The sequence below is a fragment of the Labeo rohita genome, chromosome 5 (genome assembly GCF_022985175.1).
Source record: "Labeo rohita strain BAU-BD-2019 chromosome 5, IGBB_LRoh.1.0, whole genome shotgun sequence".
Taxonomy (NCBI): domain Eukaryota; kingdom Metazoa; phylum Chordata; class Actinopteri; order Cypriniformes; family Cyprinidae; genus Labeo; species Labeo rohita.
Window position 1 is genome coordinate 28,520,826 of NC_066873.1, and position 18,815 is coordinate 28,539,640.

Sequence of the window (18,815 nt, forward strand, 5' to 3'; positions counted from 1 at the left end):
ATGATCAACAATCAGTAAATAGATTATTCTATGCTGCTTTGCTACAAAAAGAAAGTAAATCACTACAACTATATACCTTTCATGCTACAATTTTAAAAATAAAAAGAATGCAAGATATTGCATTGAAATTAAAATTGCTAGATAATGATCTAACCCTTCAGATAAGCAAAATACAACTTTCAAAAAATTCAAATTTCACAAATATTGTGTTCTTTTGCAAAACAAAGGATTATTCACATGTGTTTCTTTAAAACCTCTGATTTATTTGAAGTGATAATTACACTAGTCAGGTTTACAGATGTGGACAGTCAGTACTATAAGCTGCCAAAATAAAAAAAATAATCGTTCTTTTCTGGTTGTATTAGTAGCACGTATCATAAACATTTCAGAGTCTATGAGAAAGGGCTTTAAGTCATTTTTGTCCGCGAGGGTGAAAGGGTTCACCACATCCCTAAAGAGCAGTAAAACATTCTCCTGGATTATACGTGTACCAGAATATGGTAATTGTCCTTGAGGTTCTTGACGGTGTCCTTCAATCAGTGTGCGCCCTTCTGGACCATCTGCGTAAAGCGGTTGGTGATGGTGAGCGTCGTGTCGATGAAACGCTCCACGCAGCTAACGAGACAAGTCTCAGTTCGTGAGTCCAACTTGGAGCTCGGTTTGTCCACGCACTTATCCCAGCAAACATCCGTAAAGTTGTGAACCTGAACAGAATGTTAAACACGGTTAAAACCCGCTAGGTTTGCTAACAAGTTCGAATGACAACACAAGCAGTATTGAAGAAACACCTACCTGCGCTTGAAACTGAGCCTTTTGCTGCTCCACTGCAATCAGACGCTGAAGCTCCGCAGCATCAGCATTTTCAGATGAACTAGCCGACGGCATATCAAAGCTGGAACTAAAATCAGCCATGGCGAAACTTTACTTACAGATTATATGCACGGGAACATGTGAAGGATAAAGCAACTGCGTTCGCTGACAGGCATGGACGTAACGGCAACTACTTCCGCCGCAAAAATATGACGTCATGAGCAGAATTTTTTTTTCTCACTCAGGCAGTTTCAATCGGTCCATCTCTTTTTTTCAGTTAATGCCAAAATGCTTGATAACAAGTACATAACTATACATAAATAAATAAATAAATAAAAAGTAAATAAGTAACACAACACGAGCCAGAGGAGCTTTTTTATGCCCATCAAAGACAACACGTAAGAAATATAATCAACCAGAAAAAACGACGATAGTGGGTTCTTACTCAAAAATTTATAATTTGCTGCCGTGACCATGTTTATTCTTGTCACAGGATGGAAAGAATTCTGGCTTCTTCGACAAAATCAAATTAATTTCAATTCAATGAAAGCATTTCACCCAAATGCTAATTTGTCATCACTTTGAAGAATCATCCACTTATTTTGTAATTGTTTAATACAAGTGTCTTGGCTTGACCTGTCTTAAAAAAAAAAAACAATCAAAAGAAAAAAAAGAAATGTTTCCCCAAATTAGTCAGTTTCTCCTGTATTAGTCAGTTTTAGTAAATCTTTACATTCATGAATAAACTGATAAAATAATTATTTTCTATACATTTCTATTAAGCCTAAATAAGTATTTCTGTTAAGCCTACTCTACCCCAGAGCGATAGATGGCGATATTGAGTAGTTATAGTGAAACAACAAACTCGTGAGAGAATGACCCACTCTTACAGAAACAGCTGCCTTATCATAATAATATGAATTTGACCTTGTAGTTATACAGTCATGGCGAGCTTGATTCGTTTAAGCACTTTCTGCCAAAGAGGGATAAGACGTAAGTCATAATTTTAGCATTTTATCCGGATGACTGAATGAACGAATATGAGAATTATAATATTACACAATATGGTACAGACGTGCTGTGTATTCTCATGTTATTTATAATCATTACAGAAACATTAGTCAATGCACATTTTTACGTTTTTAAAGTTGCTGATATTTGTACTATGTAGTGTTTTTTAAATGTAATATTTCATTTTTATACCACGTACAGCTGTGCCTCTCTGCACAACCCACCTGTCTCGTGGGTTCGTTGCCCACCAGAAGAATCGAGATGTAGAGCCTTTCCGACTGACAGCAGGGAGAATCCGCGCAGCTTCATCACCTTACAGTGAGCGATGACTCGTTGTTAAAAATGTATTTACATTTTTTCCTTAATCATTCTCTTCTCCATTTATAATGCTCCAAGTATGTAATGTGTTAGATTAACAGTAAACAGTTGTTTGAACATTGCACATTCAGTAAAATTACTTTACATGATATATACATTTTATAGTTGTTTTTGTGACTAAGTCATTTTACTCAAATGCTATTGAGCTTTGAATTATGGAAAATTTTGCTTTTTAGCCCAGTCTGTACTGAAAAATAGCATTTTGAACAGTTGATTTACAGTTTATTTTAATAAATATCAAAAATGTAAAAGGTGTGAATTATAGTTGACACCTACATGAACATTTTATAGTTGTTTTTGTGACTGTAAGTCATTTTACTCAAATGCTATTGAGCTTTAAATTATGGAAAATGGTGCTTTTTAGCCGTTGGTAGTGAAAAGTAGCATTTTTAACATTTGATTTACATTTTATTTTAATAAATATCAAAAATGTAAAATGTCTGCATTATAGTTGACACCTACATGAACATTTTATAGTTGTTTTTGTGACTCTAAGTGATTCTCCTCAAATGCTATTGAGCTTTAAATTATGGAAAATGGTGCTTTTTAGCCCAGTCGTTACTGAAAAATAGCATTTTTAACATTTGATTTACAGTTTATTTTAATAAATATCAAAAATGTAAAAGGTGTGAATTATAGTTGACACCTACATGAACATTTTATAGTTGTTTTTGTGACTGTAAGTCATTTTACTCAAATGCTATTGAGCTTTAAATTATGGAAAATGGTGCTTTTTAACGCATTCTGTAGTAAAAAATTGCATTTTTAACCTATGATTTATAGTTTATTTTAATAAATATCAAAAATGTAAAAGGTGTGCATTATAGTTGACACCTACATGAACATTTTATAGTTGTTTTTGTGACTGTAAGTCATTTTACTCAAATGCTATTGAGCTTTAAATTATGGAAAATGGTGCTTTTTAACCCATTCGCTAGTGAAAAGTAGCATTTTTAACATGTTTTACAATTTATTTTAATAAATATCAAAAATGTAAAAGGTGTACATCATACTTGACACCTACATGAGCATTTTATAGTTGTTTTTGTGACTGTAAGTCATTCGCTGTAAATGCTATTGAAGTTAGAAAAGTGTATACTATTGTCGTGTGTAACTTTAGAGACGGTCCCTAAATTTGCAAATATCCAACGTCAAGCCAACTTCATGCCAGTTGATTTCATTGCATTTTATTAAATTTACATTGGACCAAAGGGTATTTTAATATTTTTTAAAATTAAGATCGAAATAAATACATTGACATTTAGAACTCAGCTTTACTATTTGAATAAACAAACATGCAAAATCAAAAATTTCTGTTTGCAGACAACATTTTAAAATGACATTTGAATTTCCTCGTGCAAAAACACTGTTTCTTAAACCCACTTTGCATACACAAAAGATAATAGCAAAAATTAAATTACATCTTGTTTTTCAGCTGTCTCAAGTTCAAGGGCAGCCTCCAAACACTGGACGGGTGAACGGGTGTTGAGTATAGTTCTGTTAGGTGTGGCTCCAGCCGCATACTTGTGTCCTGGTCCGCTAGTGGATTACTCTATTGCTGCAGCTCTCACACTGCATGGACACTGGTGGGAACCTGTTTATCTCTCACTCGTGTGTATCTGAAGACCCTGCTTAATGCTTGTTGTATCAGAAAGTGGATTTTACTGAGGAACCTCAGTCATGTAAACATCTTTAAAAAACACTATTTGTATTCTGTTTTTATTTCATTCTTCTATTTCTGTGTTTTCTCTATCTGTAGGGGGATTGGTCAAGTCCTAACAGACTATGTCCATGGAGAGGCTCAGGTCAAGCTGGCTAAAGCAGGCGTCTTGTTGCTCTCCACAGCCACATTCTTTGGTCTCTGCTATTTCAATTACCATGATGTTGGTCTCTGCAAGGCGGTTGCCATGCTCTGGCAAATATGATTATATGGCCAGAATTAAACTGACTGACTTAATCACCATTTTAGGTACTTGAGGCACCTATCTTCAGCTTAACAGAAGACAACATACAGTCTCTTAACATGTTTGGTTAATATTTGTCCAGGTGACCACCACGGGTGTTAATAATTAGCTTTTTCCTTATTAGTACTGTACATGAGAACACATGAGGTCTCTATGTTTAGTAACTATGTTAGTATTTATTATTTCAGCAGTTATTGTCAATATCCAGCAGAGGTCAGTGCTTTTCAGTTTTATTGGGAATGCCTCATTATTATTAACAGTGTCTGTGCAGGTCACATCTGTTTACATTATGCTTTAAAACCAACAAATTTACTTGAATACACATGTGCATTTGTTTTATTTGAATCATGATAATGTAATCTTAACAATATTAAGAGTCTATAGGGCAAATACACAATCTGGTTATTGTACAGTGAATATAGATCTGGTTATTGTACAGTGAATATAGATTTAATAGATTTTTGCTGAGATTTAATAATGTTTTTTCTTGAATAACGTTGATTTATAGTTATAGTTTAATAACCACAAATGAAAAAAATCATGTAGTTATTTGTTTCATGTTAAATCAATGGACTGCCTTATACTCTTTATCAGTAGTAGAAATTAGCAAAGATTTGCCAGTGCAGTGCAATCATATGATATAATAAAAATTCTAATAGATATTATAGGTATAATTATAGATATAATTATATATTTGTTCAACATTTTTTACTTGGCATCAGCGACTGAGACTTTAATAGGGGACCAACCACTCACAGATTGCATGTTTCACAACAAGTTTGTTTTGTAAGTTTGATTTGAACATGGATGGGCAACACTAGTGGGACCTTGATCTCTTTACAGAATACAAATAAAGGGTAAATAATGATTCCAGACCATTGTGGATACATTTATTTTGACTACTGCATTTAGTAGTCAAAGTTCTCTTGTTATTCTGAACACATTTAACATGGAACCTACATATAACCATGTGAAACACTGGTTATGGCATAGTTTTATTGGCTTTTATTCTCCACTGCATAGATAAACTTTTTTGGCAATGTTGTAAGTTATATAACTTGATCAAGGTAGCCATGATCAAAACATAGCATGCTGTCTATAGCATTTTGTTAAAACCATAGCAAAAATAAAGCATAATTATTCATCTGATTAGCAACTGTAGAATAAAAGTGAAGTATAGTTCTTCCAAAGCCATGGAAATGCAATCTGATTATGATTAAATACTTATACCAGGGCTTGACAATAAGCCTTTGCATGTGCTTGGTCAAATAAATTGGTCATTCACTTGGCCAAGTAAGAAAGTTATTTGTCCAGAAAGAAAAAGTAGTGTAAATATTTATTCTGATGCAAAATTCACATGAGTGTTCTATCAGCTCGCTCACTCTTAAGCATGCTTGTGATTATCTGCCTCTTTAAATTGATTTCCGGGGCATTTTTTGGTTATATACAGAGTTTTTTTTTCTTATCCTTACTATATATCCTTATTAATATACTGTGTGTCATCTTTAATATCAAATTGTTCAAATTTCTAATTAAATTAAGTTAGAATACTAAGAAAGTATAGGGCTGTTAACAATCAGATGAAATGCATGTCAAGTGGCATTTAGATGCATTTACACAGACTGTTTAATGAAGCCCAGCGGTAATATGACTGCATGTACATTGCCAAATTACAGCATAAATAATGTTATAAGATTGATTTTGTAAATTGTTTTGAATATACAAATGTGAAATGTTGGTAAAAATGATAGTTGATACAATGATTGAGTTAAGAATTAAACAATTAAAAGGTGTTTCTTATAATATATTGTAAATGCAAAATCACCATTTTTCAATACATTGTCCATTATTAGCCGCCGTTTACATTGCATGTAATAAAAAAAGAAAAATCCTCGCCGAAATTTCGGTATTTAATTATTTATTTAAATATTTTGAATAAAGATATAATGAGACGAATTCTCTTTCACTTGCCCCTTCAACAATTACACGCTTCAGGTGACTTTATCAGGTTAAGAGAGGAATAAAAAAGACCGAACTAAGTATACACCTTACTGATGTTGCCAAATATATAGCCTAAAGGAAAGCAGATGTGGCCAGAATATGAACGCAGCGCGCTAAAGCCTTTTCTAAGGGAGGAGAAAAATGTTGCGTTCATAATTTGGCCACATCTTTTGTTTACATTACAAATTAAAAACAAACTGTATATCTAATTTGGTCTTTTACTATCAGCGTCTTAATACATTAAGCCACGTTAAGTGTTTTCTTTGACTATTTGGGAGAAAACGCTTAACGTCAAAATTCCATTCCATTCGTTCCATTCATATTTTTGGCTCTTCCGCTTGTTTGTACATAATATACTTAATTATAAAGGAGTGGATATCTTATAGATATAGAAAGACTGTCATTATGAACTATCGACTTTAGTGCTGTGCACAGAAATACTTTACAGTCACAAAACAATAAATCGGGTGATGGTATAAGAAAACAGTGAGACATAAATGACGTTACACCAGGAACTCATAACCAGGAAGTTCAACAGGGCTGAAGTGTACGTATGGGTCACAGTGCTCCGCACGAGTGTACATAAGAATTTAACCTACTACATTCTCTTGTATATGACCTGTTTTAGTTAATTATGTCAACGAGTGTGCTTAAAAATGCATTTAGGACCAGCAAAGGTAAGCTTTCATTACTGACAATCTCTGCATCTTATTATAACTTTGTTTTCCCCCTTCTCATTAAGTTTGCTAACTTACCAAGAACAGTGACATTTAGCATGTTTTGGCAAATAAACTAAAACTAAAATATAGACAAACTAAGAACAATACACGGTATTTAAAACACAAAGACAATTTACAAGTTAAAAGAAAATAGTATTTGTCTGTATATACACATGTACATGTAAACAAGATTAAATATAACCACAAAAACAATATAACAACTATTGTATGTGTTGCACATGGTTGCATATGCATAAGAACTTGTAAAGTAATATATCAGTGCAGTGCATTAATACATCTGCTTAATGTGAACAATGCATATAAACCATTATGCACTTTTGCATGTGATAATGTGAAGCCATTTTCTCAAAATTATATAAAATGACTCTTTAAAGTGCATTTTGTTGTGTTACACAACTTTTTGTTGTGTGGTCAGTGGTCATTTCACATTACATCCCGGTCGGCATCGCACCGCCCCTCCCCTCCACTGCTGTGTCACGTAATCCTGTGTGATGTAACGGGTTTGGCAGAAGACCCGACATATATAAAAGGAGTTTGTCTCCTCCCGCGTAGTTCTTATTGCTTCTTACAATTTGTACACTCTTCTTCATCCTCTGTTCTGAAGGTTGCAGCCTCACATCTCTCTACAGGATGTCCTGCATAAAACCCCAAACAATTGGTAAGAATATGAGAGCTGTTCTGCACTGATGCACATCCGCCAGCTTCACTTCATGTTGTACTGTACTGCACGGGCTTTGTGATTGTACATATGGGTATCTATGTGACGCAGTGCAGTGTATGAAAGCGTATAAAAGCAGCTGCTGTATTCATATGAAAGATATACTTTAAGTCCAGTCGCTTTGGAATGACATCATAGGTTTGAATTTAACAGCTTACTTATTAATATTTTAATTGAACTCCTTTGAGTGGCACGTCCCAGACGTATCTGCATGTCTGTGTACTGTCGTAGCTTCATTATTTATGCATTAGTGTATCACAGTACATGTGAGTGTGTAGAGCAGAGAGGGACTGTTTTTCTAAAGATAATGCTTGTCTTTGTAACATCGCTGACTCTCTGCCATTTCAGCTCTGTCTTTTGTTACCTTTAATCCATTGCTTTGTTCTTTCAACTGACATAAATGATGGAGCAGAGTAGCATGTCTGCAAATCTGTGATTTACTACAGCTATATAATTTAATATAACTCAGGGTTAGCTAACCTAGCGGTTAAGATTGTTGATGACCCCTATATAAAATTGTCAGTAACATTTTACAAGTTCACTTCCAGAACAGAAATTTACAGATAATTTACTCACCCCATTGTCATCCAAGATGTTCATGTCTTTCTTTCTTCAGTCATAAAGAAATTATCTCCATATAGTGATATCCCAGCCGAGGAACAGGTTTTCCTTATCTAGCAAACAAGTTTTTCGACATGCCTGATTTCAGAGCTGAATTTTTGGCATCATTACTCCAGTCACATGATCCTTCAGAAATCATTCTAATATTCTGATTTGCTGCTCAAAAGCATTTTATTATTATTGTTATTATGTTAAAAACAGCTGAGTAGATTTTTTTCAGGTTTCTTTAATTAATAGAAAATTCATAAGAACAGCATTTATCTGAAATCAAAATCTTTTGAAACATTACAAATGTCTTTATCATTACTTTTGATCAATTTAAAGCATCCCTGCTAAATAAATGTATTAATTTCTATCATTATTTAATATACGGTACTGTGCAAAAGTCTTAGGCCACTAGTATTTTCACCAGCTAAAAAATGGTTTAAAGTAAGTTATTTCTATCTTTTGCTGTAGTGTGTCAGTAAAAAATATTGGTTAACATTTCCAAACATTCTGTTTGCCATTAATTGTAATATGTAAAGATTTTTGTTTGCACAAGGAGTCTGACAACAGCCAGTGCTCCACACAGAGATCTGATCTCACCATCATCCAGTCTGTCTCTGGAATGACATGAAGAAACAGAAAAACTGAGACAGACTAAATCCAGAAGAACTGTGGCAACATCTCCAAGATGCTTTAAATAACCTACCTGCAAAGCTACCTGAAAAACTATGCACAAGTGCACATAGGGCAAAAGCTGCTTTAAACGCAAAGGATGGTCACATCAAATGCTTATTTATTTTAGTTAATAGAAGTTCATTGATAAAGAAAATCTATTTATGACATTATTTTTGACAGCATCCTCATTTTATGTGCCTAACTGTCTAAAAATTTTAACAGTACTGTAGCTTTGTAGGTATAGGTCTCTTAAAGCATCTTGGAGATGTTGCCACAGTTCTTCTGGATTTAGTCTGTCTCCGTTTTTTCAGTTTCTCAAGACAGACTGGATTGAATGATGGAGAGATCAGATCTCTGTTTGCACAAGGAGTCTGACAACAGCCTGTGCTCCACACAAAAATCTCACTGGATTATTATAATTAATGGCAAAATGAATGTTTAGAAATGTAAACTGATATTTCCTACTGACACACTACAGCAAAAGACTGACTTCAACTGCCTTTGAACCATTTTTAGCTGATGAAAATACTAGTGGCCTAAGACTTGCACAGTACTGTATATTTATATATATATATATATATATATATATATATATATATATATATATATATATATATATATATATATATATATATATATTTATATATAGTCCAAGCTTTTGAATGGTATAGTGTATAATGTATAATCTGTGCTGATCTTTGGATCTTTCTATTCATCAAAAATTCTGAAAAAAATGTACTCAGCTGTTTTAAGTACTGATAATAATAAAAATGTTTCTTGAACAGCAAATCAGCATATTATAATGATTTCTGAAGGATCATGTGACACTGAAGACTGGAGTAGGGATGCTGAAAATTTAGATTTGATCACAGGAGTAAATTACATTTTAAAATATATTCAAATAGGAAGCAGTTATTTTAAATAGTAAAAATATTTCACAGTATTACAGCTTTTGCTGTATTTTCGATCAAATAAATGCAGGCTTGGTGAGCAAAATAACTGTAAAAAAAAAAAACATTAAAAATCTTACTGCTCAAAAACTTACTGGTAGTGTACCTATACATACTGTATAAGTATTGTTCATTGTTAGTTGATGTTAAGTAATGTAGTTAACAAATGAAACCTTATTGTAAAATATTACCTAAAGTGAAAATACTCAAAAAGACATTTTATTACCCTTATCATAATTTCAGAACATTTGTATTTATAAATGCATATTTACAACATTATTCTAATTATTCTTTTCATGAACAGATTCTGATCTGCCAACTTGCCAAGCAATCAGATTTTGTATATCATGTAAATCACAGTTAACTGTCTGGATTTTTACAGCTGTTGCTCAAAAAACATACTTTACAAAAGTGCAAGGGTTGCCAAACATCGCGCCCTTGGTAAGTTCAGTAGAGGAGACACCTGAGCCCATCCCCACCACAGTTAAAGGCACCATCCCAACCTGGATCCATGGGAGTCTGCTGCGGAATGGTCCAGGAAAGTTTGAGTTTGGGAATCAGCAGTGAGTATTACTGGAATGTGAGGAATAGAATAAACTAAATAAACTAAATACATTTTATAATCTGTGTTTCTTGCAATAAATAATTGGCTATAAAGCTAATGACATATAGAAATAATTTGGTATTTGCAGTAGTAGAGGTAGTAGGCAATATAGACATCCATGACAACCTTTCACAGAAGATTGGTATTCTAAAGTATGATTTGTGATCACAATTATAATCTGTAATTCAAACAGGCTGACTCATACCGATGTAAATGTTTCCTCAGCTATAACCACTGGTTTGATGGCATGGCCATGATGCATCGCTTTCAGATCGAGGACAGTCAGGTGACTTACAGAAGCCGTTTTTTGCGCAGCGACTCGTATAAGCAGAACATTGAGAGGAACCGCATCATGGTGTCAGAATTTGGCACTTTGGCTCTACCTGATCCCTGCAAGAACTTCTTTCAGCGCTTCCTGTCCAGATTTGAAATGATAAGTATGTAGAGACAGCGAATATATGTGTAAATCACAGTAACGAGGTTTACTTGCTATGCCGTCTGCCATGGTGAAATGGATCTCAATAGGTTTAGAAAATTCAAACATCACCAATATCTGACTGCTTTAAAAATGCTACAAAAAGCTCTTTCTGTATTCTGAAGGAGTAACGAGGCATGTCTCTGGTAGGTCTTGCTCAAGAGCACAACAGGAGTGGTTAGTGGAGTTGTCCAAGTGTGTCTAAAGTCGTCTTAGACCAACAATTCTACGTCTGTAATCACGAGAATACATTTAAATCAGACACCACAAGCACTCAATTAAGATTAAGTGACAATACTTCTAAAGTGCTGAGATGGACACTACAGCTGCGGCAGTTACAAGTAACACATGGGTCTTCTAAAAGGATAAAATTGCACAAGCATCTTTAGGAGAAATGCTTCAAGAAATAATTAAACAAAACCCACCATCAGAGAAAAGAATCCAGTCATTTAAACTGTCAGTGTGTCTTCATGCCACAATGAGTTTTGCATTTGGATATGTGGGTTACGCAACTAAAACTAATATTGGGGAAAAATGCCTGGAGAACCATTTTAAAGTGGTTCTCATCCAGGGGGCCCGGGGCTCACCAGGGGGCCTCCGCAAACTTTCAAGAAGGCTGACTTCTCTAATCTAACATAAACTGGAAAAAAAAAACAACACATTTTTTTTTTTACCCTTCAAAAATACAGTTTTTATTCACGAACATGTAGTTCTTAAAACTTCTAGAATCACAAAATGAAGAGTGGTTAATTAAATATAATTAATAATCCCAGTTTCTGTTAAAGAAGTCTGAAAATAAACAGCTCTGATCTACCTCTAATCTAAATTAAATTGCTCCATAACACACAAAATCATGTTGAAACTTAAAATCTTATTGTCTTTTGCCCCCCTTTATTAATAGTTTTTTGCGAAGAACATACAGTTCTTGAAACTTCTGACAAAATGAATCATGGCTAATTTAATATAATCAGTCTGAAAACAAGCAGCTTTTCAAATTTATAGAAGAAACACATTTGAAAATTGTTAAAGGAAAAAAAGCTTGTTTTAATCTATTCTGTCTCAAAGTTTAAAAAAAATGTAAAAAGAATAAGATATTTGTGACACTAATTCCCTTTTCTCCAATTCCAGAGCCAACAGACAATGCCAGTGTTAACTTTGTTAAATTCAAGGGTGACTATTACGTCAGCACAGAGACAAACTACATGCACAGAGTGGATCCAGATACTTTGGAGTCCAAACAGAAGGTATGAACAATAACCAGCCTACCGTATAGTCACCAGCCTAGACCAATCTGTCACGTCTAAGAAGGATAATCATTTGTAGGTGGACTGGAGCAAGTTTGTTGCTGTGAACGGTGCTACTGCTCATCCTCACTTTGATCCAGACGGCACAGCTTACAACATGGGCAACTCATACAGAAACAAAGGTTAGATTCCTGTCTTCTCCTTATGTGTTGATCAATCTATGTGCAAAGTCACTTTAGCATTAGGAAGCTTGATGATGTGCTGTGATGTGTTTTATAGGGGCTTTCTATAACATCGTTAGGGTGCCACCAGAAAGAGACAGCCCAGAAGATACTCTAGAGGGAGCCAAGATATTATGCTCTATCGCCCCTCGTGACAAATCCAAACCCTCATATTACCACAGCTTTGGTGAGCGAAGAAGAGAATCTGTCATGTTTGTTATCTTCAGATCTCCTAGACAGATATTCATTCTGCATTCTCATGAAGAATTGCTATTGTGTAATTTTATTGCACAGCTACTGTAAAAGAGTCCTGTGTAATTTTATTGTAAGGCACTCTGAATGGTGTAATCAAATAGTCTGAATGAAGTGATCGTATCAGTGTGCAGCACTGAAAAGCCTTTGTTTTATTTTCCTGAACCTCCAGGCATGTCAGAGAACTATGTAGTGTTCATCGAGCAGCCCATTAAGATGGATCTGCTTAAGATAGTGACTGGTAGAATAAGAGGGAAATCACTAAATGAGGGTGTTTTCTGGGATCCCAACCAGGAAACCGTATTCCACCTTATTGACAAACAAACTGGAAAGGTGAGACAACAATCTTGACAATGGTCTCACTAAGAACAATGAGGAGCAGATGCTTGGAGCATCATATATTTGTTTGCTGATTATGTTTCATATGCTTCATTTAAAGGACAATGAGAACATAAAGACAATAGCAGATTATTTTTGAGGCTACTTTAACATTTTAACCAACTACTTCTGCAGGAGATGCCAGTGAAGTACTATGCCAAGGCCTTGTCCACCTTCCATCAGATCAATGCTTTTGAGCAGGATGGATTCCTCATGCTAGACATCTGCTGCTCTGATGACGGACAGGCCATAAACAACTTCCTCATCCAGAACCTGCGTCAATCAGGAGAGGCTTTGGATGAGGTAATGTTCTTCCTTGAAATCTCTTTGTCCGTCTATCTATCTTAATAATAATAACTGAGTGTCTATTTACACTAAGGACAAACAGCCCGCCTTGTTGGCAGAGGCTATTTAAACTAACTCCACCCACCAACATGTGGTTGGGCTAGACAGCATTACAAAAGATGCCTGTTAAACAACAGCTCTAGTGGCGTAGGTGGTAAAGTGCATAGCAGTGTCTTTTTGACATGATTGACCCGAGTTTGAATTCGCCTTTTCCGAACTCGTTCTTTTCCACTTTCCCATCACATAACAGATCGGAAAGGCATTTATTTTCAGTAAAATGAAGGAAATAATCGAAAAGTGGAAAATGAAGTGCCTCACGGGTTGTTGGGAGAGGCAGTTTACTCTAACTTCGCCTACCAAAAGACACCTGCTAAACCAGGGGTTCCCAAACTTTTCCATTCCACGACCCACCTAGACAAGTAATACAGTAATGAAGTTAACGAGTCCATGAAATATGCCCGTAAAAACTCGAAACATGCCCACTTTGATGCGGCTATGAACTATAATCCACACTGCAAGTGTTGTTAAACTCATTATAGGATTTGGCACAAAAGATGTATTCATGATCCTTCTGTGTATGTAGGTAAGAGTGGAGCACAACCCAACTTATTTTTTTTTAGCGAAGCATAAGAAGCGAAGCAGAGCTATCTAAAACTAATTTGGAGATTAAAATAATTGTGAAATAATTGTAAAATAACATAAACAGATGTGTCACGTTTTAAATAAACACTAAAAACCAAGATTTATTTCAGTCCGAAATTTGCAATGGTTAAATAAATGTTCAGCGATATCTTCAAAAGATTTTTGAACTTTGGCACATTTTTTCTCTATATAGTGATGATATGGCAAGGTTTTGTAAATTTTGTTAGTGTGTGGAAATGTTTAAATCATGTAGTGTTGCAATTAACCCCGCATTTGTGCTTACCCCGTACATGTGAAATGCTTTTTACAGACCGTTTCCTTATTGGTAGGCAGCAAAATGCATTTAAAGGAACGAAAACAACAAACTCTTTATTTATATCCCAGAAAGATACAGTGCTGACTTCAAACAGATGACAGAAATGAATGAACATACCTGAAACAGTTTTTGTAACATTTGAATTTTCCAGTGTAGGCAATCTCATGCAGAATACAGCACAGTGACATGCACAAGTTTCTTCTCATTAATAATGTGGACTAAGCCCTTTAATAATGAACCATCGCCCTGAGACCCTCACTGTTATTACAACTCATGTGTGCCTGCGCTTCAAAACACGCAACACATGAATCGCACTAAACAATATCGCAATTCGTAATTAATGCTGGTATATCGTGCATGAACTATGTGTGAGTGTGTGTGTCACTGAAACGCAAATTTAGCTGCAGTGTGACCCATTTAGCTGAAAGTGTGACCCACCTTGTCCCACTCTGTGACCCACAGTTTGAAAACCCCTGTGCTAAACAACAGCTCCAGTGGAGTTGGTGGTAAAGTGCGTAGCGGTGACTTTTTGGCACGATGACCCGAGTTCAAATCCGCTTATTGCTAAACACGTTCTTCTCCCTTTTTTACATCACATATTAGATCGGAAAAGCATTTATTTTCAATAAAATAAAGGAAATAATTAAAAAATGGAAAATAAAGTGTCTCATGAGTATTTATTAGTTAGGGTTAGGAGTAGGTAGGGAGGGCTTTGTTGTCCCAATAAGGCAGCATCAATGTAATATTTTTAATAAAAATGAAAATTTACACTGAATTGGTTATTATTGCATACTGTTTTATAATGTACTACAATACTGAGGTGCAAATAACTGCTACTTGCACAAAGTAGTATAAATAGCGTCTAACTAATATTATAGCAAAAAAATACTATTTTTGCGTAGTGTAAATAGAATCTAACGCTATTTGCACTTACTTTAAATAGAATCTATCACTAGTTGCACTTAGTGTAAATAGCATATCGCTAAGAAAATACTTATTTTTGCTATTTTTACTTGGTGTAAATAGAATCCATCCACTTAGCGTATTTTTACTTAGTGTAAATAGAATCCATCCACTTAGCGTATTTTTACTTAGTGTAAATAGAATCCATCCACTTAGCGTAAATAGCATCCATCACTATTTGCACTTAGTGCAAATAGTCGGGGCCTATTAATAATGATGACCACGAATCTGTAAATCACAGATTTATATACTGTAAATCACATTCTCATTTGTCTTGTGGCTTTCTGTTTCTCTTTCTCTCAGATGTATAACACCATGAGCAGGCCGCTTCCCCGCCGTTTTGTGCTGCCTCTCAACATCACCAGTGAAACCCCACTGGAACAGAACCTCAACACACGGCCTGATAGCACTGCTACCGCTGTCTGCCGTACCAAAAATCAGGTGTTGTCTTTATGCTGGCTACAACACTTTGTGTCTATGTGTATCTCTAAAAGTTGCTCATTCTAAAGTCCTCCAAGCACATATACTACAGTTCAAAAGTTTGTTTTTTTCTTAAGAAATTAATAGTTTTGTTCAGCAAGGATCCATTAATTTGATATCTGAAGGATCTGGTGAGACTGAAGACCAGATTAATGACTGTTGAAAATCACAGGAATAAACAGAATTTTACCATTTATTAAAACAGAAAAAAAGTTAGTTGTAATTATGTGTCACAATGGTACTGTTTTACTGTATTTTTGATCAAATAAATGCAGCCTTCATGAGCATATGAGACATATTTTGAAAACATAAAACAGTAATGTAACTATACATAACTTAGACTTGGTGTATTAAGTGGAGATCTTGGCCTAGATAACAGTGATTAATACACAACACAAAAAGTGCATTTGTGTGTTGGAGAGCCCTTATCTCCTTTAGGACTGCATATTGTCTCTCTCCCTCAGGTATTTTGCACGTTTGAGGATCTCCATGGCGAAGACCTGAAAGACTACGGTGGCTTGGAGTTTCCACATATTAACTACGCCAAATATAACACCAAACCTTATAGATACTACTACGGTTGTGGCTTCCGTCACCTAGTGGGTGACTCCTTAATTAAGATGGATCTGGAAAGCAAAAAGTTCAAGGTGAGATCAAATTAATTTGGTCATAATAATGTAATATATGACAACAGTAAAATTTTCTTGTCAACTTGGCACACAATGTTTAGCATGTTTGTTTGTTTGCAAAATAAATTGATTTACAGGTATGGCGCCAGCCTGATCTCTACCCATCAGAGCCTGTCTTCATTCCTTCACCCAATGCGGAGGAAGAGGATGATGGAGTCATCCTGTCTGTGATCATCACACCAGTTAAGGTGCAAAACAGCTCTGAAAATGCATTTCAAAGTAAACATAAGCTGTTTTACCTGCTATGTAAGAAATTGAAACATGTTCAGAAATGATTGAATTGTAGAACATTTATCAATGCGTCTTCTGTCTGCCCTTCTTTCTCTTCTCTCTGTAGGATAAGAGTACATTTCTTTTAGTCCTAGATGCCAAAACATTTGAAGAGCTGGGAAGAGCCGAAGTGCCTGTCAACATTCCCTATGGATTCCACGGAGTCTTCAACTCCAGTGCATGAAGCTCTTTGGATCTCTCTAACAAAAAAACAACAAATGACAAGTAGCTCTTCTGAATGTTTCCCACATCAATCACCTGCTACTATTGAAAGCATGAGACTAGCAGAACAATGTGTCTGTGAAATCAGCCCAAAGAGATCCTTTACCATATCAACCTCATATTTAAAAAAAAAAAAAAAATAATAATAATAATATAGACTTTATAATTACAGTGAATTCTCTGCAAGAAACTATATCTTAACTAGCATACAACAAATACTGTAGAGTTAAATTTAGAATTAACAACTTAACACTTTTTAGGTTACACATTACCGATGTCTATTCGGTGTTCAGCAACTTGGCCCACCCAGGCAGAGTGATGTAATGAGGAGGAAGTAGAATGGATACTGTCATTTCTAAACAGCAGCAGAAAACGCTAAGAATAAAAAGATAGGGAGATCTGCAAACATTGGGTTTGTTTTTGGCTCCCGCATTTTGAAGACCTGTCAGAATGTAATGCAGGCTTTGCAAGAGGCTGTTATTTATGGGAAGAAAAACAGCTTGTTGAATTCTGTGGGTCAGAAAGAGGATGGAAATCGTAATGTAACACTAAATTATGGGTTTTGGTGCTAAACATTATGGTGAACCACAGGGAAAAAAAAAGATTTCTCTATACATATTCTCTTTATTATTTTCTATTCTTTTCATCTTTTAAGTTGTGGATTTGTGCATTGTGTACCACAATATGAAACATTTGCAATGTTTGCAATTTATTTGATTTGCTCAGTATAGTATCAGCTACACATTGCATGTTTCATACAAAGCTTATTTCTTTTACTTTAAAAACAAATGTGAACATACCACTAGATGTGAATGTAAACATGGTTAATATTTTCCATTAGAGATATTTTCAGACCTACTTCCTTAAATGAGAAAACAAGCATTGAATGTGAAAAAAAGGTAAACCACAGAAGTGCCATCATAACAACAGTTGATTCTGACAGAAGATTATTTTGGTTAAATGACAAAAAATAATCACTATACAGCATGTGTGTAATACTGTATTAATTTTCTACCTCTTTGTAAAGGAACCTTTTAAAGAGCTGCTTCTCTTATGCATTCTGCCTTTTACAATTTTTATAACTGTTTATTATACACTGTTTTTTTTTAATCATTTTTTAATTGTAACTTGATGATCACAATGACTGTAATAAATATTTGTGCACACAATACTTGTATACTATCTGCTGCATGATTTAATGCATACAGTCCACTTTTATAAAACATTCACACAGTTTGAAATCAAATGGTGCCCAGTGTCCAGTATTTGTAGCAAAAGCTAACAATACATTGTATGGGTCAAAATTATCAATTTTTCTTTTATGCCAGAATTCATAAGGATATTATGGATCATGTTCCATTAAGATATTTTGTAAATTTACTAACGTAAATATGTCAATACGTATTTTTTGATTAGTAATATGCATTGCTAAAAACTGAATTTGGACAACTTTAAAGGCGATTTTCTCAATATTTCGATTTTTTTTTTGCACCCTCAGATTCCAGATTTTCAAATAGTTGTATCTCAGCCAAATATTGTCCTATCCTAACAAACCGTACATCAATGGAAAGCTTATTTATCAGCTTTCAGATGATGTATAAATCAATTTAAATCAATTTGGACCTTTATGACTGATTTTGTGGTCCAGGGTCACATATAAGCTTGATAAGGAAATCATCATTAGCATCCTATAAGAGAAAGAGACAGCAATACTTTTCTTGTCCACTAGGTTGCAGCAGACACTCATAACAGATATGTCTGAGTTTAGCTATAAACCTAATATAAAAACAAACAAATGCATTCATCCTCTACAACAAACTAAATATTTGAAATACAGGTCACACTTTATTTTAAAGTCCAG

The 18,815-nt window shown here is 34.7% G+C and overlaps 3 protein-coding genes across 4 annotated transcripts; 2 read left to right on the top strand and 1 right to left on the bottom strand.

The window, feature by feature from the left end:
* Positions 1 to 242: 242 nt before the first annotated feature.
* timm8b (translocase of inner mitochondrial membrane 8 homolog B (yeast)) lies at positions 243 to 1,014 on the bottom strand. The gene is made up of 2 exons (XM_051108997.1): positions 793 to 1,014; positions 243 to 704 (listed from the first exon to the last, which is right to left on the bottom strand). Exons 1-2 carry the CDS (start codon positions 910 to 912, stop codon positions 537 to 539), a joined length of 288 nt encoding a protein of 95 aa, XP_050964954.1. The 5' UTR covers positions 913 to 1,014; the 3' UTR covers positions 243 to 536.
* Positions 1,015 to 1,673: 659 nt separating this feature from the next.
* Positions 1,674 to 5,031, top strand: sdhda (succinate dehydrogenase complex, subunit D, integral membrane protein a). 2 transcript variants are annotated; one of them, XM_051108996.1, is made up of 4 exons: positions 1,674 to 1,803; positions 2,023 to 2,139; positions 3,635 to 3,810; positions 3,959 to 5,031. In XM_051108996.1, exons 1-4 carry the CDS (start codon positions 1,755 to 1,757, stop codon positions 4,016 to 4,018), a joined length of 402 nt encoding a protein of 133 aa, XP_050964953.1. In that variant the 5' UTR covers positions 1,674 to 1,754; the 3' UTR covers positions 4,019 to 5,031. The 2 variants fall into 2 exon arrangements, with proteins under 2 accessions (XP_050964953.1, XP_050964951.1); XM_051108994.1 differs by having other exon boundaries at positions 3,635 to 3,785.
* A 1,662-nt stretch (positions 5,032 to 6,693) lies between these two features.
* bco2a (beta-carotene oxygenase 2a) lies at positions 6,694 to 18,125 on the top strand. Its single transcript, XM_051108993.1, has 13 exons — positions 6,694 to 6,841; positions 7,509 to 7,562; positions 10,236 to 10,416; positions 10,683 to 10,894; positions 12,061 to 12,176; positions 12,256 to 12,358; positions 12,456 to 12,584; positions 12,822 to 12,982; positions 13,163 to 13,330; positions 15,597 to 15,734; positions 16,238 to 16,420; positions 16,540 to 16,650; positions 16,800 to 18,125. Exons 1-13 carry the CDS (start codon positions 6,799 to 6,801, stop codon positions 16,914 to 16,916), a joined length of 1,716 nt encoding a protein of 571 aa, XP_050964950.1. The 5' UTR covers positions 6,694 to 6,798; the 3' UTR covers positions 16,917 to 18,125.
* The last annotated feature ends 690 nt before the right edge of the window (positions 18,126 to 18,815 follow it).

What these genes read in the sequence shown, in the direction of transcription:
- timm8b (XM_051108997.1), bottom strand. Translation starts at nt 912, where the DNA reads ATGGCTGATTTTAGTTCCAGCTTTGATATGCCGTCGGCTAGTTCATCT. An exon ending in AGGCTCAGTTTCAAGCGCAG is followed by an intron (nt 705 to 792) that starts GTAGGTGTTTCT and finishes CATTCTGTTCAG; the next exon opens with GTTCACAACTTTACGGATGT.
- sdhda (XM_051108994.1), top strand. Translation starts at nt 1,755, where the DNA reads ATGGCGAGCTTGATTCGTTTAAGCACTTTCTGCCAAAGAGGGATAAGA. An exon ending in CTGCCAAAGAGGGATAAGAC is followed by an intron (nt 1,804 to 2,022) that starts GTAAGTCATAAT and finishes TACCACGTACAG; the next exon opens with CTGTGCCTCTCTGCACAACC. An exon ending in CGCAGCTTCATCACCTTACA is followed by an intron (nt 2,140 to 3,634) that starts GTGAGCGATGAC and finishes CTTGTTTTTCAG; the next exon opens with CTGTCTCAAGTTCAAGGGCA.
- bco2a (XM_051108993.1), top strand. Translation starts at nt 6,799, where the DNA reads ATGTCAACGAGTGTGCTTAAAAATGCATTTAGGACCAGCAAAG. An exon ending in TTGACAAACAAACTGGAAAG is followed by an intron (nt 12,983 to 13,162) that starts GTGAGACAACAA and finishes CTACTTCTGCAG; the next exon opens with GAGATGCCAGTGAAGTACTA. An exon ending in TGGAAAGCAAAAAGTTCAAG is followed by an intron (nt 16,421 to 16,539) that starts GTGAGATCAAAT and finishes ATTGATTTACAG; the next exon opens with GTATGGCGCCAGCCTGATCT.